This window comes from Schistocerca nitens, chromosome 12 (assembly GCF_023898315.1).
Source record: "Schistocerca nitens isolate TAMUIC-IGC-003100 chromosome 12, iqSchNite1.1, whole genome shotgun sequence".
Taxonomy (NCBI): Eukaryota; Metazoa; Arthropoda; class Insecta; order Orthoptera; family Acrididae; genus Schistocerca; species Schistocerca nitens.
The window spans coordinates 137,251,753-137,272,082 of record NC_064625.1 but is presented as its reverse complement, the minus strand read 5'-3'; the positions used below and the strand labels follow the sequence as shown (position 1 = coordinate 137,272,082).

Below are 20,330 nucleotides of genomic sequence, written 5' to 3'. Positions count from 1 at the left end.
ATGTTAAAATTTGCTTCTTTTGCCAAAACACAGCAGAGTTTACACAGTCTCGCCTCACTAATATCTCGTGCAAACGTAATTGGAAAAGAATTCTGAAAAAGTGGTTAGCTTATTAAAAAGCACGTTCTCAGTACAAAATAAATGTGCAATGTCTTCACTTATGCTGTTCCAAAACACATAGCATTTCTCATTTCATCAGCTATCGATGGCCCTTAAAAATTGCATTCTTTGATCCAAAAAATCTGTAGTTAGTGGAAGAACATGACAGATAATGAGGTTTTGCATAATACCCATATGGCAAAATACTCTCCTTTTTGGGCGCTATAACTTGCCACAATCTCATTTCAGTATCTCACACTGTTTATTACATATGAGGAATGTTGTGAATATTTCACTCAGGCTTTATTCCTGGCACAGCGCGATCAGAAATGAGTATGCTACGTCAGATCAATTTTCTAGAGATTGGTGACAAATACCTCAAAGCAATTCTAAAGAAAAATTCAATATATAAGCTAAACTTCATACGCTGCAACATATTATGTAATATGCACCAAACGCAAACTCGTAGCAACCTCTATTTTTCATTGCAAACTATTTAGAATTTCACACACAGTGTTTTACTTCCACATAAATATCACAACAACTATGACCATGAATGAAATGATGGGCACATCACCATGAACCTGACGTACAAAGCTATTAGTAAAGCAAAAATGAATGTTTTTACCAACTGGTTTGTGTAAAATCGTTTGGAAAAGACTGCAGGGCGTGCACCTCGATTCTGTCATGGCCGACCAGCCGAAAGATTTCAGACACTGTTGACCAAAAGGTTTCAGACTCTGTCAGCGTTCCCTTCGAAACAAACAAATGAACTCGCCCAGTGCTTTGGGCGAACTACCAGATGTTTGCAACTTCCTGCCACAGAATCTGCTGGCCTATTAGCCAAAAATCAAATGGCAGGTTTTCAAAACAAATGTCTTAGGTTTGACGATAATTAACTAAAAATATGGAGAAATAGTGGAATACTCAGGAGGTGGGATAAAAAGTAGAAAACCAGAAGTCTCCCATTTATATCAGGAGAAGTGGCAAGCGCATTCTTAAAATTTAATATTTAACATATTAACTCATTTGAAAAGTAATCAGAAGAAGTTTAAACCTGTTCTGTACATGAGAGTATGATCCTTAACAGAAGCGAGGGTTTACTGGTAGACATTTACAGGAGTACACACACTATTCTAACTTTCGGGACTGATAGTTCCATTCTCAGGCAAGACACAGGTTAAAAAGCAAAGGCAGCCTATGAGACCTTCTTGTGGTGATCCCTCTCATCTTGCAAGCTGCATGAGCTGCCCTTCCTTTCTAACCTTCCCCACCATAGCCACCTTCCCTCCTACTGGTACAACTCATTAGTTCCTAAATCTAGTAAACTTAAGTATTTTTGTGTGTGTCTATTGGCAGTACTCAACATTTCTCCTGTAGGTTAGAATTGGCCAGCAATTCTGTCCCACAAGTTCATAATTACCCTTTTTTACTGTATTGTGGAAAATTAATTTATTGCACTCCCCCATTTTCAGCCTGTTCTGCCTCAAAACTACATAAACTACAGTCAGAAGAAAATTTACTACACATTTTAAGAGACATACCTGAAATCACTTATGACAGAGCTGCGGTCATCGTGTATCGAATGCTGCTCGAAGCTGCTCAGTGACCCGAGAGAACTGCATCGAGAAAACATCAGTGGTGTCTCCTCTGCTCCAGCAAAGGTGACGACTTTGTTAGCACATGCACCTGAAAATTATTACTCAGTCAAAGCATTGCCTGTTGCACTCTTTTGCATATCAAACAAATGACCTGTGCAAGAGAAGTTATAACATCATATCTCAACTGTGAAATAAAAACCAAAAAGTGAAATGAATATTTAAGCAAAATATATAGAATATCGCAAAGTGTGTTGTGAAATTATTTGAACCATATCTCTTGAATCAGAGAACGTGAAGACTTCTTGGAGTGACACAGATGATGAAACGAATGGTTTTAAATGCGGTGATTTTTGTTTCCTCATTCTTATAACATTTAACTACACCAAAAAATAAACAATTAAAACAAAAACTGAAGATACTAATGATCGCACAAGGTTCCCACAGTAAGAATTGAACCACTGATGGATGCAACAATAGCTGCTAATGCATTACAATACCCATCCACCTGCTGAACACATACACAGCATATGAATAACACCTCAGAGTTCCCCATTTCCAAAGAAAGGCCATTCAAGGTCTGGATTACAAAACTTCAAAAAGACTCACAACCAGTTTCAAAGTCGTGATTCGAGTTCAATAAAGTACAGTGTTATCTGGGGATGGCTCCTACTATTAGACTCAGCATGACCAGCGTCAAAGCCAAGACAGTATCAAAAAAGGGCAGCTGAGGAATGAGAGTGAGGGCTATTCCAAGGGACCAGGATGATAGCTGTGGACTGCACGTACTGACTATCCACCTACTTTTTAGATCCTTCAGTTGCTCAACAAATAGTAGACCACAGAATAATAAATGTTATTTGCTTCAGACATCAACACTAGATTATTTTCCAAAAGAAGAGGCACATACCTACCGACCAGAATAACTGTAATAGAGAAATCAATCAATCCACTCACTTCCACAGCCACGATAGTCACATTGCACCAATCTTTCCCCACTACTTGAAACACAAAAGCTATACATTTTATGTGAAGCAAGTTGTGTAATGATACAGTGTACCAGTAATCAGCACTGGTGATAAAAATTACCCAATACATTAGTTTTTAATAGAAAATAAATTTAAAACAGTTGTCTGCATCACACACACAGGTAGCTATTTTAATTTGTCTTGTAAAATAGACAGTTGCAGATTTCCAAATAGCAGGCTCACATGCTTGAAAAAAAAGTTCAGTATACAGGTCTGTGAAGAAATTCTCTGAGAAATACTACTGTAATATAACAAATGAACTTTGTACAAGATATCTAAATTACTGTAACCCACTTCCTTTCTTTTCGCACTGCATTTCCTTAGGAGTCTTGCAATGAATCTCAGTATGGCAGCTGCTTTACCGACGATAAACTTTATATAATCATTCCATTTTAAATCACTCCTAATGCGTACTCCCAGATAATTTATGGAATTAACTGCTTCCAGTTGATGACCTGCTATATTGTAGCTAAATGATATGGGATCTTTCTTTCTATGTATTCGCAGCACATTACACTTGTCTACATTGAGATTCAATTGCCATTCCCTGCACCGTGCGTCAATTCGCTGCAGATCCTCCTGCATTTCAGTACAATTTTCCATTGTTACAACCTCTCGATATACCACAGCACCATCCGCAAAAAGCCTCAGTGAACTTCTGATGTCATCCACAAGGGCATTTATGTGTATTGACTCAATTTAAAATGCTGCGATAATCTACTCACGAAGAGGTCTAATCTTGCATTAAAAGTTTAACTCAATAAGACTAGTATTAGTTAGAAACACTATTTTCTTGAGGCATCATCATCACTGACAGTGTGAGTCATGTAACTGTAGTACCAGTACCAAAGGTTCCTCAAGTACTATCCTCTCCTGTGGATCCTATTTCCTCGGCAGAAAGTACGGGATGTGTCATTACTCATCCGCTCGACTGCGAGTGGCATTTCAATGGTAGCTCTAGGCATCCTGTACAATGTGTATGGGGACCAGGGAGGACTCGGGGTGTTGTACAGTGTGTTAACTGTAAGGCGGCAGAGTTGTGAGGGGACTGCGGGGAGAGGAGGAAGCAAGCATTGGCTGGCGAGGGAGAGGAGCCGTTGGGGGTGGGTGGGACGAGGCACGCCTACCAGTTGCAGTGCTGGCACTACAAATTGCGCGTCATGCTTACACGAAAGCAGACGAAAGGCTTGGAAGTAAAACTCGCTTTAAATATTGTTCATAAACGAAACTGAAATCGTCATGAATATATATATATATATATATATATATATATACACACACAAAATTCTAGCTTTCGCAACAAACGGTTGCTTCGTCAGGAAAGAGGGAAGGAGAGGGAAAGATGAAAGGAGGTGGGTTTTAAGGGAGAGGGTAAGGAGTCATTCCAATCCCAGGAGCGGAAAGACTTACCTTAGGGGGAAAAAAGGACGGGTATACACTCTCGCACACACACATATCCATCCGCATATACACAGACACAAGCAGACATTTGTAAAGGCACTTTTGCCTTGTGTGTGCGAGAGTGCACACCCCCCCCCCCCCAAAGGCAAGTCACCCCGCTCCCGGGATTGGAACGACTCCCCACCCTCTCCCCCAAAACCCACCCCCCTTCATCCCTCCCCCTCCCCCCCTCCCTCCCGATGAAGCAACCGTTCGTTGCGAAAGCTAGAATTTTGCGTGTATGTTTGTGCTTGTTTGTGTGTCCATCGACCCGCCAGCGCTTCTGCTTGGCAAGTCTCATCATCTTTCTTTTTAGATATATTTTTTCCACGTGGAATGTTTCCCTCTGGTGTGTGTGTGTGTGTGTGTGTGTGTGTGTGTGTGTGTGTGTGCGCTTGTGACTGTGTATGTGCGGATGGATATGTGTGTGTGTGCGCGCGAGTGTATACCTGTCCTTTTTTCCCCCCTAAGGTAAGTCTTTCCGCTCCCGGGATTGGAATGACTCCTTACCCTCTCCCTTAAAACCTACATCCTTTCGTCTTTCCCTCTCCTTCCCTCTTTCCTGACGAAGCAACCGTTTGTTGCGAAAGCTTGAATTTTGTGTGTATGTTTGTGTGTCTATCGACCTGCCAGCGCTTTCGTTCAGTAAGTCACATCATCTTTGTTTTGATGATGTGACTTACCAAACGAAAGCGCTGGCAGGTTGATAGACACACAAACAAACACAAACATACACACAAAATGCAAGCTTTCGCAACCAACGGTTGCTTCATCAGGAAAGAGGGAAGGAGAGGGAAAGACAAAAGGATGTGGGTTTTAAGGGAGAGGGTAAGGAGTCATTCCAATCCCAGGAGCAGGACACACACACACACACAGATATATATATATATATATATATATATATATATATATATATATATATATATATATATATATATATATATAAAAAAAAGAAAGATGATGAGACTTACCAAACAAAAGCGCTGGCAGGTCGATAGACACACAAACAAACACAAATATACACACAAAATTCAAGCTTTCGCAACAAACTGTTGCCTCATCAGGAAAGAGGGAAGGAGAGGGAAAGACGAAAGGATGTGGGTTTTAAGGGAGAGGGTAAGGAGTCATTCCAATCCCGGGAGCGGAAAGACTTACCTTAGGGGGAAAAAAGGACAGGTATACAATCGCACACACACACATATCCATCCACACATCGACGGATATGTGTGTGTGTGCGATTGTATACCTGTCCTTTTTTCCCCCTAAGGTAAGTCTTTCCGCTCCCGGGATTGGAATGACTCCTTACCCTCTCCCTTAAAACCCACATCCTTTCGTCTTTCCCTCTCCTTCCCTCTTTCCTGATGAGGCAACAGTTTGTTGCGAAAGCTTGAATTTTGTGTGTATATTTGTGTTTGTTTGTGTGTCTATCGACCTGCCAGCGCTTTTGTTTGGTAAGTCTCATCATCTTTCTTTTTAGATATATTTTTTCCACGTGGAATGTTTCCCTCTGTTATATTCATATATATATATCTACACAGACACAAGCAGACATTTGTTTGTCTACTATGTGCTCACAAACCATTCATCCGATTGCAAAGTACTGTAATATGAATGTGTTTCGAAATAATACAGTAACCAGTGGTGTTTCCATACAAAGCAATACGGTAGCAAGGAAAAATGAAATCTAAGGTAATTCGGACGAAATAGGGGGCTCCTTCAAAGTGATCGCGAACAAAATATCTGAAATGGAAACTCGCCTTTTCTTTCCAGGCATTTGTGGTGATACGCCAGGATGATTCTTGGAAAACTGTTTGAATCTTCCAATGCTACGCATGCTTTGTCCTGTGTATGTAGCAGCTCTCACTGAAGATTTGTAAATGGGGTGAAGCAGTTTTTTCTGCTCCCTTTCCCTTTCGCAGCATTCAATCACACGCAATATAATTTTGCGAGCATCGCTACGTAATACTGGTTTCCTTCTATCCGCAGGCCTACCAGTAGGGGTTGCTGGCGACTCCCGAGATGGGCCAGCAACTGCCTCTTCACTTTTTTTGACAATGTATAGCACAACTGCACAATAAAAACACGCAGAACAGTACAGCGGACAACAATAACGAAGCAGACGACAATGGCTACCTTGTACAACACAGTCAGCTACGTAATGTTGGCAGCAGTCGAAACTGCATGCCTACCGAAGCCTCCCGACGTTTACCAACTACTATCAATTCAGGACCAGGGAGAGGTCTGTCATCTAAAAGTTTACACACTGTACTGATCCCCCCAACCAACAATTTTGAGGTGCTGCCTTCCACTGAAACTGAGCCAGTAGGACTCACTTAACCTGTTTTGGGTAAACTTGTTTTGGTCGGTGTCAACAGGAGGCAAATGCAAAAGAGTAGGGGTCTCTTAATCATCAGCAGTTGAAACTTATGGTGAGTGGCGGTACCTCTTAAGGAAATGGTAGCAATGGAGAGGACATAATGTCAGGTGCACTCAATGTGTATGCCTGAGGGCCCCATTCAACATGTTGAAGAGCCTGTTCTGGCAGAAATTGAGAGAATGGGGTGCGTGCAACAGCAAATTGTGATGCACATTGGAACAAATGATGCCTGTCGTAGGGGCTCCGAGGTCGTACGTGGATCATTCCGACAACTGGCAGAGAAGACTGAGAAGAGCAGCCTCACACGAGGTGTTTCAACGAAGCTTGCAATTTCCAGCATTGTCCCCAGAACTTATTGTGGCCCCTCAGCTCTGAGTCGAGTGGTAGGAATGAACCAGAGATGTCAAAAGTTCTGTGACAAACTAGGCTTTGGTTTCCTGCACTTGCACCACAGGGTAGAGAGCTGTAGGGTGATACTGATAGCACTGAGATTTTTGGGGAGCATTTAAGTGCAAATCGAAAGGATAGGCTAATGAAAAATGGAGGTGGTGTATTTACTGCAATAGACAAGAAGTTCAACTAATTGAAGTCACTTTGTTTATTGCCATACGCATTTTACTTCTTTTACTTGCGAAGCATCTTCAGTGGTGAATTCAACACTGTTAGCTCATGCTCGTGGTCCTGGAGATGTGTTAATCGGTCTCCATTCTCTCGTTAGATGCGAACACTGCCACAAGAATTTTGTGCTGCAGGCTTACAATGCCTCGTCAAATAGTGGGTTAAGTATTTAAGTTTACAATGGGAGTATACTGAAAAGCAGAATAGATCTATCTCTCAGGATATCGTAAGTTTATTTGGTTCCTTAAATTGCTGCAACCCACAAGACCGATATGTCCTGGGAGGTAACAAAATACCCCTAGACATGAGAAGAATGTGCCACCACTCGATAAGCAGGATGGCCAGGAAATTCCTTGTTTGTGACTTCTTCTTGTTCTTTGTTGAATTCCAATATCCAGTTGAACACAAATTTCCATTAAATAAAGTTCTAGCCATATACAGGACAAATTTCTCTCTGGATGTGCTCTGTGGGCACTCCCTCTACTCACAGGAACTGCATTGTTCTTGTCGGGTACACACTCATAGCACTCCTGCCTTCTTGGTCTGGCTGGAGATCGTTAATACTTTTTATCGGCTACCTTCCACACAATGTGTTCTACCACCTTCTAGATATGTGCAGGTACGAAATGTAAAACAGTATGTGCTATTCCGGCATTTGTGATTTATTTATTGCCTCACCCTCATATTTAACACATTAATTCACTTGTAAAGTAATCAGATGTTTGAAGCTGTTTTATACACGGGACATTGATTTTTTTAAAGCATTGGGGTTTACTGGTATACACTATTTGCACAGTGACCTGAAGGAGGGAAGATAGGACTGAACATCTTGTCGAAGACAAGATCACTGAGATGGAGCACAAGCTCAGACCGAGGCAAGGAATGTCAAGGAAGGCAGCCACATACTTTCAAAGGATACCATTCTGGCAATTGCCTTGCACAATTTTGAAATATGGAGAGCTGGGCAGGGATCTCAACCGCTATCCTCCCAAATGTGAGTCTCAAAGAGTTAACCACTATGCCACCTCACTTAACCAACATCATTGTTATAACAATGCAACACACTTGCCATCTGATATGTTCCTCTAGATGTCACTAACATTTTAGCCTGAGGACTTAAAGATGTGTAATAAACTACTATATCTCAAGTTATTCAATCTGTACATTGAGCAAGCAATAAAGGAGGCCAAAGAGAAACTTGGAAAAGGACTTAACAATAAGGGAGAAGAAAGAGAGACTTTTGAGGTTTGCCAACGAGACTACAGTTCCGTCAAAAACAGCAAAATGACTTGGAAAAGCAGTTGAATGGAATGTATAGTGTCTTAAAAGACATTCTAACATGAAGATCAACATACAGGTATGTTAATCAAGGGTATAGAAGGATATTCAAATAAATGCAGGGTATGCTAAGGTAATTGGATTAAGAAATCTTTCTTTTTCTTTTGCTTGTGCCTTTCTCCCGCAATGACGCAGGGTCAGCATGGTTAATCGGATTTGGCAAGGTTAATTTAAGGGGTGGCCAGATGCCCTTCCTGCCGTCACCCTGTACCCCCCGGGACAGAATTAGTGTACCCCAACTGTCTGCGTCTAGTGTAATCCATGGAATAGTGCGAATGTGTTCAGGTGTCTGCGAGCCGTGTAACTGAGGCGGGATGCGGGGACCAGCCCGGTATTCACCTAGTGGGATGTGGAAAACTGCCTAAAAACCACATCCAGGCTGGCCGGCACACCGGCCTCCATCGTTAAGCCGCCGGGCGCATTCAATTCGGGGCCGGCGCGCCTACCGGAGTCCAGGAAGCAGCGCATTAGCGCTCTCGGCTAACCTGGCGGGTAATTGGATTAAGAAATGAGACACTTAAAAAAAAAGTTCTGCTATTTGTACAGTAACGGATAAAATTGAGAGGAAATAAAATTTACACTCACACTAGCAAGAAAGGCCTTTCTGCAAAAGGGAAATTCGTTAACAACAAATACAAACGTAAATGTCAAGATGTCTTTTGTGAACGTATTTGTCTGGAGAGTAGTGCCATATTCTTGTCTGTCATCTTCTGGATTATTGCTGCTCAGTACCATATCCTTACATCACAAGACTGATGGAGGACACTAAAAAAGTTAAAAGAAGGGCAATTAATTTTGTATTATCACAGAATAGGGGAGACAGTATTACAGATACAACCTACCTGCCCGATTAAGGGACCTGACATTCCACGCTCCGATCCGTAGAACGCCAGTTTTCTTTCTCCTGATAACAACGCCCTCCTTAGTAGTCCCCGCCCGGAGATCCGAATGGGGGACTATTTTACCTCCGGAATATTTTACCCAAGAGGACGCCATCATCATTTAATCATACAGTAAAGCTGCATGCCCTCGGGAAAAATTACGGCCGTAGTTTCCCCTTGCTTTCAGCCGTTCGCAGTACCAGCACAGCAAGGCCGTTTTGGTTATTGTTACAAGGCCAGATCAGTCAATCATCCAGACTGTTGCCCTTGCAACTACTGAAAAGGCTGCTGCCCCTCTTCAGGAACCACACGTTTGTCTGGCCTCTCAACAGATACCCCTCCGTTGTGGTTGTACCTACGGTACGGCTATCTGTATCGCTGAGGCACGCAAGCCTCCCCACCAACGGCAAGGTCCATGGTTCATGGGGGGCACTTTTTGGTGGCAATCATTAAAACATAGATGTTTTTCCTTGTGTGGTTTTCACAAAACCTGAAACATCAAACTTTATCCTCCGAGTGCCAAAATATTCTGTCGATTCCCACCTGCATAGCAAGAACTCTCCATTGCAATAAAGTAAGAAACATCAGCTCGCATAGGAAGATTTAAACACTGCTTTTCCTACTTGCTATTCAGTAGTGGAACGGTCTGGAAACTGTCTGAAAAAAGTTCTAAGACTGCCTTGCCATACACTTTAGTGTGAATTGCAGAATAATCACTTAAATGTAGGCATACAAGGGGCATTCCGTAAGTAATGCAAAACATTTTTTTTTCTTGGCAATTTTGGTTGAAAAAAATGGAGAGCATCATAGAATATTCCCGCTTCACTCCATATAGTTCCACGACGTCCTGATAGGTGGCGGCAGTATACACAGCCGTCAAAATAGCATCTGTAGCAGAGGTGCGTTCCAAGCAGAGTTCTCATTGGGTTTCTTTTGGTGGAAAATCAGAGCATTACATGTATTCGTAGGCATATGCAGAATGCCTAAGGCAGTGAACAAAAGCACGGTGAGTTGTTCACTGAGGCGTCTGTCGTCACCAGAACAAGGTCACACAAACCTGTCGAATCTCCCGTGTGCCGGTCAGCCGCAAACAGCTGAGGCACCTCTAACCTTGTAACATGTGGACATTCTCATTCGCGCCGATTGACGGATCGCAATCAAACACCCCACTACTCAACTGGACATCTCTGGTGGTAGTGCTGACACAATCATCCACCAGCTGTAGTACTCAAAGGTGCGTGCCAACGGGATTCCTTGCTACCAAACAGAAGATCGTAAACATCAATTGGAGGACCGTATGTGCAGAACTGCTTGCGCATTACGAGGTTGACGGTGACAACTTTTTGTCAAAAATCGATACAGGCAATCGAACATGGTTTCATCATTTCAAACTGGAAACAAAAAGGCAATCCAGAGAGTTTTGGCACACCATCTCTCCGAATGAAAACCTCAAAGCCGCGCCCTCAGCCGGTAAAGTCACGGCGACAGTCTTCTGGTACTCTGAACGGGTTGTAAGGGGTCCGTAGGCCCTCGCTATAACTTTGCACTCGGCACAGGTCAATAGTGCGAACAATCGATCGTGACGTGTTGCGAGAGCGAGTGTCGAGATGCGCCAGAGTGGTTGGCGGGAATGGTGTGTGTGTGGAGGCAATTATTGGAATGCAGGGTTTTTAACCGAGAAGGGTGTCACCATCACTGTGGTTAGACCCCTAACTAATAAATAAATACCGAGAAAGTGAAGAAGTATCATTACGCAAGTTATCAGTGACGTTACTAGTGCCGATATTTTGGTTTCGCGTCTACCGCGCCAGCCTAACCTTGGATTGCAGTGTTCGATGCAGTGATGGATTAGCGTGTGACGATAATGGCAAATGAAGAAAGCCTGTGCTCAGATTAGCCGTAATTAGATATGTATGACGAAGGCAGTGGCTGTCTCCTTTTTTGTGTTTTGAGAAGAATATAAGTAATTAGTAAAACTGTGTTAGTGTTCCTTATTACCATACATTCAGTATTATAGTATTGAACAGGACGAACTGGAAAGTAACAACTTCCGTAGCAGTCAATTCCGATTACCCAGCCCCATTAGGTTCACGGTCATGTTAATAATAAATATTGGGCTGCTATTCGATCAGATCAGGTCGGGATAAAAAATGGAGGTGTTACAAGGTTGATGTCCTCCCTCACTGTACAATGACCAACTCTGAATTATATTGCTACCCTGGAAACTGAAGAACCAACTTCAGCATGTCCGTTGCCACAAAAATGCTAATGACTGCTCCTTCCCCGTGAGAATGCGAAGCCTCACACAAGTCTGTGCGCCCGAGAGGAGCTCACAAAACTTCACTGGACGGTTCTTCCTCATCCACCACGCAGCTCGAATCTTGCACTTTCAAACACCCATCCGCCTGGCCTAATGAAGTCTCAATCCATGGGAAGCAGCACGTGAATGGCGGGGGAGGTTGTTATCATCATCATCATCATCATCATCATCATCATCATCATTTAAGACTGATTATGCCTTTCAGTGTTCAGTCTGGAGCACAGTCCCCCTTATAAAATTCCTCCATGATACCCCCCTGGTATGGAGTGTAGCCATGTATGGAAGTGAAACGTGGACGATAACCAGTTTGGACAAGAAGAGAATAGAAGCTTTCGAAATGTGGTGCTACAGAAGAATGCTGAAGATAAGGTGGGTAGATCACATAACTAATGAGGAGGTATTGAATAGGATTGGGGAGAAGAGAAGTTTGTGGCACAACTTGACTAGAAGAAGGGATCGGTTGGTAGGACATGTTTTGAGGCATCAAGGGATCACAAATTTAGCATTGGAGGGCAGCGTGGAGGGTAAAAATCGTAGAGGGAGACCAAGAGATCAATACACTAAGCAGATTCAGAAGGATGTAGGTTCCAGTAGGTACTGGGAGATGAAGAAGCTTGCACAGGATAGAGTAGCGTGGAGAGCTGCATCAAACCAGTCTCAGGACTGAAGACCACAACAACAACAACCCCACTATTCAGTGCTAACATTTGTGCCGCTTCTGATGTTAAGCCTATTACTTCAGGTTATCGGTGCAGCAAAATTTCGGCTCCGACGTCAACCAGTAGAGTGTTACCTTGTGAGCATACAAGGCCTCCCTGTAAGAAGATGTAATCCCGTCACATGAAATGGAGACTGAGTTGAAAAATAGGATTCTGTAGCCAAAAGAGTGGGGAATAATATGGATTATTCAAACCCAGAATAAAACCTGTTTGCAGAAAAAAAATGTGTTGCATTACTTAATAGTGTGGAGAGCAGCATCAAACTGGACTGTAGATTGAAGACCACCACCACCACAACAACAACAACAACAACAACAACAACAACAAAATACTTATGAAATGTAAATTAGTAATTCCTTGATAAATTTCTGAAATGCCATTTATAAGAATGACCACTGGTGCAGAAATTGGAAATTTGTGGTAAGTTCTATGGGACCAAACTGCTAAGGTCTAACTTACACTAACAACAACACACACACACCCGTGCCTGAGGGAGGGCTCGAACCTCCGACGGGGAGAGCTGCGTGAACTGTGGCCAGGCACCTCAGATCGCACGGATACCCCACGCGGCTCACCGTTGGTGCCAAACGTTGACCGAAGTGTAAGTTAAAATCTGATAACAGGACAGTACTGAAGCCAGAAGCAACTGAGAGCAACACTCACACAGACAGAGAGTTTCACTCACCATCCCTCTGCTCCTTCGCCTCCTCCACGACCGTCTCCTGCGGGTGCAGCGCTCGAGCGGTCGGCACTGCGGCCTGGGCGGACGCCGTGGCGCCCACCAGGTGCCTGTGGTCCTCCGGTGCCGCGGGGTGGCTGGCCAGGGAGCTGAGCGAGCTCACGCGGGAGAAACAGGGTGTGCCCTCCTCGCAGTACGCGACGGGCTTCTCGGGGGACACGAAGCCGGCAGGTGTAGCCTCTGCCTGCACTTCTACTGTGGGCTTCAGCTGCAATGGTACCAATAAGTTGTACCGGCATAAAAAGACTGTACAGAGCCACTATTTTACAGCTGCTCGGTGGAGGATGTAAGTACCGAACTAGTCTTCGGCTACAATATGTATAAGCATTTGGGACACACATTACAGACTTAGTTTTTGATAGTGTTATGTTCACAAAAATATGATTAATGTCAGTTTACAAACATCAAATAAAGTTATCACAAATGGACAAGAATTTTATGTGAGTTGCTTTGTACAAATATACTACTACACCACAATAACGGCATTAGCAACTTTTTTCCATGAACTACTGAACAGGCTGGATGAAGGAAACAAAGTTATAGGGACTTTCCTAGATCTTTCTAAAGCATTTGATTCCGTGAATCATGCAGTACTGTTATCCAAGTTAGAAAATTACGAGATAAGAGGAGTAGCTCTAAAATTACTAAGTTCTTATCTCCGTGATAGAAGACAGTGCACAAAACTAAATTATAAGAATGAAAGTAAGATCCAAACAGTAAAGTCAGCATACAGAACTCTCAATTGTGGAGTTCCCCAAGGAAGTATACTTGGACCATTCTTGTTTATAGTATATATTAATGATATAACACAGTTACAAAACTCCAAACTAGTGGAATATGCTGATGATACATCTTTTATTAGCTGGGGCTGTACAGAGCGGGCAGCATTCCAAAGCAACAAAGAGAACTTTGAAATGATCACAGAATATCTAACAGTGAATAAGTTTACACTGAATAAGGACAAGACTGTAGAAATAAAGTTCCTGCTACATTTTAATAATACTCATACTCGATCACTTTTTACAGTTGAAACATCTGACAAAAATAAGTTTTTAGGCATATTGATTGATGAACATCTCACTTGGAAAGAGCATATCAGCTCCACCTGTAAAAAGGTTTCTAGTAATATTTACTTACTAAAACGTCTTGCAAATATAGCAGCTCCCCATGTCCTTAAACAAGTGTATTATGGGTTGATACACTCACATCTGTAATATGGGATCGAGGTCTGGGGTGGGGCACCCACTGTCAACATGGATCGCATTTTCAGGCTTCAGAAGAGAGCAGTTAGGACAATTGCTAATAGAAGCAAACGCCAGTCCTGTAGGGACTATTACTAACTGTGTACTCATTGTATGTATTTAAGACCATAATGTTTGTAAAAGAGAACAAGGAAAATAGTGTAAAGAACAGTGACACCCGTATTTACAATACTCGTGCCAAAAGTGACTATCATAGGATACGGACTAACAAGAAAGCTACAGACCACAGTCCATATGTAACTGGGAGACAATTCTATAATAAGTTGCCAAAAAATATAAAGTAACTCCAAGGCTATCTTTTCAAGGGCAAGTTGAAAAATTTGTTAATAGGAAGATGCTTATACTCATTAAAAGAATTCTGAGCCGCAGTACTGTTAGTTTATTCTTTTACATACTGCAGTATGTTAGTGGTGGTTATAATCATTATATGTATGGAGTGATATATAATGTGCTAATGTGTTTATAACATTATTGCATGGAATGACATACAATGTGCTACTTGATGTATATATTCATTCTTGTAATGACATGATATTGATATAATTGTACAAAAAATGACAATGTCCAAGACTGTAAAGTTAACATGGACAAATAAATATTATTATTATTATTTCTTTCTTTTCTCAGACGTTATGTCTGGTCAAAAATGGAAAGTGACGCGGACCTTGATCAAGCGTGACATCCTTTTAACTGTACGGTATATGTTATATTGCATTTAGGAACTTTCGGATAATTGAACATGTTTCAATAACTACAGATTCCTGTAGTTGTATATATACGTTTGGATGTAACTGTATTGCGTTGATGTACTGGTGGATATTGTGTGGTATGACTCCTGTAGTTGATAGTGTAATTAGTATAATGTCAACTTTATCCTGATGCCACATGTCCTTGACTTCCTCAGCCAGTTGGATGTATTTTTCAATTTTTTCTCCTGTTTTGTTTTGTATATTTGTTGTATTGGGTATGCATATTTCGATTAGTTGGGTTAATTTCTTCTTTTTATTGGTGAGTATGATGTCAGGTTTGTTATGTGGTGTTGTTTTATCTGTTATAATGGTTCTGTTCCAGTATAATTTGTATTCATCATTCTCCAGTACATTTTGTGGTGCATACTTGTATGTGGGAATGTGTTGTTTTATAAGTTTATGTTGTAAGGCAAGCTGTTGATGTATTATTTTTGCTACATTGTCATGTCTTCTGGGGTATTGTGTATTTGTACATCCACTTGTGATGTGATCTACTGTTTCTATTTATTGTTTGCAAAGTCTGCATTTATCTGTTGTGGTATTGGTATCTTTAATAATATGCTTGCTGTAATATCTGGTGTTTATTGTTTGATCCTGTATTGCAATCATGAATCCTTCCGTCTCACTGTATATATTGCCTTTTCTTAGCCATGTGTTGGATGCGTCTTGATCGATGTGTGGCTGTGTTAGATGATATGGGTGCTTGCCATGTAGTGTTTTCTTTCTCCAATTTACTTTCTTCGTATCTGTTGATGTTATGTGATCTAAAGGGTTGTAGAAGTGGTTACGAAATTCCAGTGGTGTAGCCGATGTATTTATATGAGTGATTGCTTTGTGTATTTTGCTAGTTTCTGCTCGTTCTAGAAAGAATTTTCTTAAATTGTCTACCTGTCCATAACGTAGGTTTTTTATGTCAATAAACCCCCTTCCTCCTTCCTTCCTGCTTAATGTGAATCTTTCAGTTGCTGAATGTATGTGATGTATTCTATATTTGTGGCATTGTGATCATGTAAGTGTATTGAGTGCTTCTAGGTCTGTGTTACTCCATTTCACTACTCCAAATGAGTAGGTCAATATTGGTATAGCATAAGTATTTAAAGCTTTTGTCTTGTTTCTTGCTGTCAATTCTGTTTTCAGTATTTTTGTTAGTCTTTGTCTATATTTTTCTTTTAGTTCTTCTTTAATATTTGTATTATCTATTCCTATTTTTTGTCTGTATCCTAGATATTTATAGGCATCTGTTTTTTTCATCGCTTCTATGCAGTCGCTGTGGTTATCCAATATGTAATCTTCTTGTTTAGCGTGTTTTCCCTTGACTATGCTATTTTTCTTACATTTGTCTGTTCCAAAAGCCATATTTATATCATTGCTGAATACTTCTGTTATCTTTAGTAATTGGTTGAGTTGTTGCTGCCAGTAGTTTTAGATCATCCATGTACAGCAAATGTGTGATTTTGTGTGGGTATGTTCCAGTAATATTGTATCCATAATTTGTATTATTTAGCATGTTGGATAGTGGGTTCAGAGCAAGGCAGAACCAGAAAGGACTTAATGAGTCTCCTTGGTATATTCCACGCTTAATCTGTATTGGCTGTGATGTGATATTATTTGAATTTGTTTGGATATGAAGTGTGGTTTTTCCAATTTTTCATTACTATGTTTAGGAACTGTATCAATTTAGGATCTACTTTGTATATTTCCAATATTTGTAGTAACCATGAGTGGGGTACACTATCAAAAGCTTTTTGGTAATCAATGTATGCATAGTGTAGCGACCTTTGTTTAGTTTTAGCTTGATATGTCACCTCTGCATCTATTATCAGTTGCTCTTTACATCCTCGTGCTCCTTTGCAACAGACTTTTTGTTCTTCATTTATAATTTTGTTCTGTGTTGTATGTGTCATTAATTTCTGTGTAATGACTGAAGTTAATATTTTGTATATTGTTGGTAGGCATGTTATGGGGCGATATTTAGCTGGGTTCGCTGTGTCTGCTTGATTTTTAGGTTTCAGATAAGTTATTCCACGTGTAAGTGTATCAGGGAATGTGTATGAGTCTGCAATGTAACTGTTAAATAATTTAGTTAGATGTGAATGTGTTGAGGTGAACTTCTTTAGCCAGAAATTTGCTATTTTATCTTTTCCAGGGGCTTTCCAGTTGTGAGTAGAATTAATTGCTTGGGTGACTTCATGTTTCAAAATTATCACTTCAGGCATTTGTGGTATCATCTTGTATGTATCTGTTTCTGCTTGTATCCACCGTGCATGCCTGTTATGTTGTACCGAATTTGCCCATATGTTGCTCCAGAAGTGTTCCATGTCTGTTATGTTTGGTGGATTGTCTATTTTAATGTGTGTGTTATCTATTGTCTGATAAAATTTCTTTTGGTTTGTGTTGAATGTTTGGTTTTGTTTCCTTCTATTTTCACTTTTTTTGTATCTTCTAAGTCGTTTGGCCAATGCTTGTAATTTCTGCTTCTTTTCATCTAATTGCTCTATCGCTTCTTGTTGTGAGATTTTACCTAACCTTTTTCTTTTTTTTCCTGACATTACATTTCTTATAAATTGTGTTAGCTGTCCGATGTCTTTTCTCAGTTTTTCTATTCTGATCTGTAGCCTGTGTTGCCATGCTGGTTTTGTGGGTTTCTTCTGTGTGTTGGTTGGTTCTGATCTCTGCCTAGTGTGTATATTTAGTGTAGTGAGTGCTCCTATATAAACCAGTAGTTGTAACTCTTCCATAGTTGTGTTTTCATTTATTTTGTTGTGTATGATTGTGTTGATAGTTTTTATTGTTGTTTCGACTTATTATTATTATTATTATTATTATTATTATTAGATGAGCTTCCACATGCCATCAGAATTTCATTTTGATAACAGAGATCCAAGATGAAGGAGATGGTGGGCCAAATATATTGATGACAGGGAGGGGGTGGGAGGAGGGAGGGGAGAGGCACGATAGAGGAGGTAGGTCAGATATTGAGAGAGGGAGGGAGGGGGTAGACGACAACCTGTTGTCCTACGTTCTTCTCTTGTCCTGCAGGTCGTATGCCACTGCCTCCTTTGCCTCTCATACAAGATTAGTAAATTTCTGAGTGCTGTTAAGCAAAAAATATTTCCCTCTAAATACTGCAGTATCTGGTATTTGAGTGCGTAGCTTGAGAGTTTTGTAATCGTAATGTCAGTGGTAAAAATCTCACTAGCAGTACTTTATTTTGCTTTTATTTCAGTTCCATATTTATGTAGCAAATGGAATGGAAACTGACAGATACTGAACGATAATTTTTTAATAAAAATTAGATCTTGTTATATTTAATTAACAATCACATGAAAATGCAAATATTCACAATAAATCAAAATTTGATACAAAAGTTTGAAGCATCAAATTGAAAATGAAATACTCTCTTTTTTCTACAATCTGAACAGTATGATTACGGTACATAATTTTTTAATTTAACACTAAGATATTGCACTTATGTTAAAAATTATAATTTATTTTTGTATGACCATTACTTAAAAATAAAAAGTTGTTATTTTTATTAAAAGATTATGACTCAATATTTGTTACTTAACATTTCCATTTGATAAAAAGTACAGAATTTAAATATTTTTTTAAAAAAGATGTAGCAACTACTGACATTAGAATAGACGCTTATATGATTCCAAGACTTTTATAGTACACATTAGGCAACCAGCAACTATTTTTGTACTTAACACTGCTCAGAAATATTCTAATCCTTTCTTTTTTCAAAAGAAGAAAGAATGTTATTTTTATTTAAAAGCATTATTCAATACTTTTAGCATTTCCATTTGATAATAAATACAGAATTTAAATAAAAATAATAAAAAATGCTTACTAACAAGGATTGAAATAGGGGCTTCGTGCTTACAGGACTACGTATTCTGCTATAGGTGACCCGGTTAAAATGTTGGCAATGTGCAGTACTTTACAGCACACTGAAATCTTCTACTCCTCAAATGTGATTTTTTTCATTTTTAATAGCATTTTTGAGAACTGTGTTGTAATACTGTAGCAAACAAAGGTCTGAGCACTGTCATTTAAATCCTCTAAGGATGAAGGAAATTGAACAGGACTAGTCCACTCCTTGTAAGATGTATATGCATGGCACAGGTAATATTCCAAGTTCTTTGAAAACTGATGACAATCGTATTGTGATCTTCATAATTCATATTCGCATGACAAATACTTTGCTGTATTGACCCCCAGAAAGGAATGCAATATAAAATGACTGAGTTAACCAGAGCAAGGTATAGAGTTCTAATGGTGACCAAGGCACTCTCTGACTGATAACTCTAAAAGCATAAAAGAAGCTAATCATTTTGCACAGCAGTCTGCCTCTGTGTATATTCCATTTTATCTACCCAGAGCCCATAGAATTTAGTCCCACTGAGCTGTTAAACAAGTTGATTATCACTCACGCCCGGTACTCACAGCTTTACTTCTGCCAGTACCTCGTCTCCTACCTTCCAAACTTTACAGAAGCTCTCCTGCGAACCTTGCAGAACTAGCACTCCTGAAAGAAAGGATATTGCGGAGACATGGCTTAGCCACAGCCTGGGGGATGTTTCCAGAATGAGATTTTCACTCTGCAGCGGAGTGTGCGCTGATATGAAACTTCCTGGCAGATTAAAACTGTGTGCCCGACCGAGACTCGAACTCGGGACCTTTGCCTTTCGCGGGCAAGTGCTCTACCAACTGAGCTACCGAAGCACGACTCACGCCCAGTACTCACAGCTTTACTTCTGCCAGTACCTCGTCTCCTACCTTCCAAATCTCATTCTGGAAACATCCCCCAGGCTGTGGCTAAGCCATGTCTCCGCAATATCCTTTCTTTCAGGAGTGCTAGTTCTGCAAGGTTCGCAGGGGAGCTTCTGTAAAGTTTGGAAGGTAGGAGACGAGGTACTGGCAGAAGTAAAGCTGTGAGTACCTGGCGTGAGTCGTGCTTCGGTAGCTCAGTTGGTAGAGCACTTGCCCGCGAAAGGCAAAGGTCCCGAGTTCGAGTCTCGGTCGGGCACACAGTTTTAATCTGCCAGGAAGTTTCATATCAGCGCACACTCCGCTGCAGAGTGAAAAATCTCATTCTGGAAGTTGATTATCTATGACTACTGTTTCTAAGTGAGCTGTATGGTTCTGTGACAAGCAGG

General features: G+C 40.7%; 1 protein-coding gene across 1 annotated transcript in view; it reads right to left on the bottom strand.

Moving 5' to 3' along the window:
• LOC126214965 (uncharacterized) overlaps positions 1 to 20,330 on the bottom strand; it is an 815,775-nt gene that overhangs the window by 136,608 nt on the left and 658,837 nt on the right. The window contains exons 19-20 of the mRNA XM_049941599.1: positions 13,104 to 13,365; positions 1,644 to 1,788 (exon numbers count right to left, since the gene is read on the bottom strand). Of these exons, the coding sequence (XP_049797556.1) occupies positions 1,644 to 1,788; positions 13,104 to 13,365 (407 nt within the window). The remainder of the gene's footprint in view (positions 1 to 1,643; positions 1,789 to 13,103; positions 13,366 to 20,330) is intronic.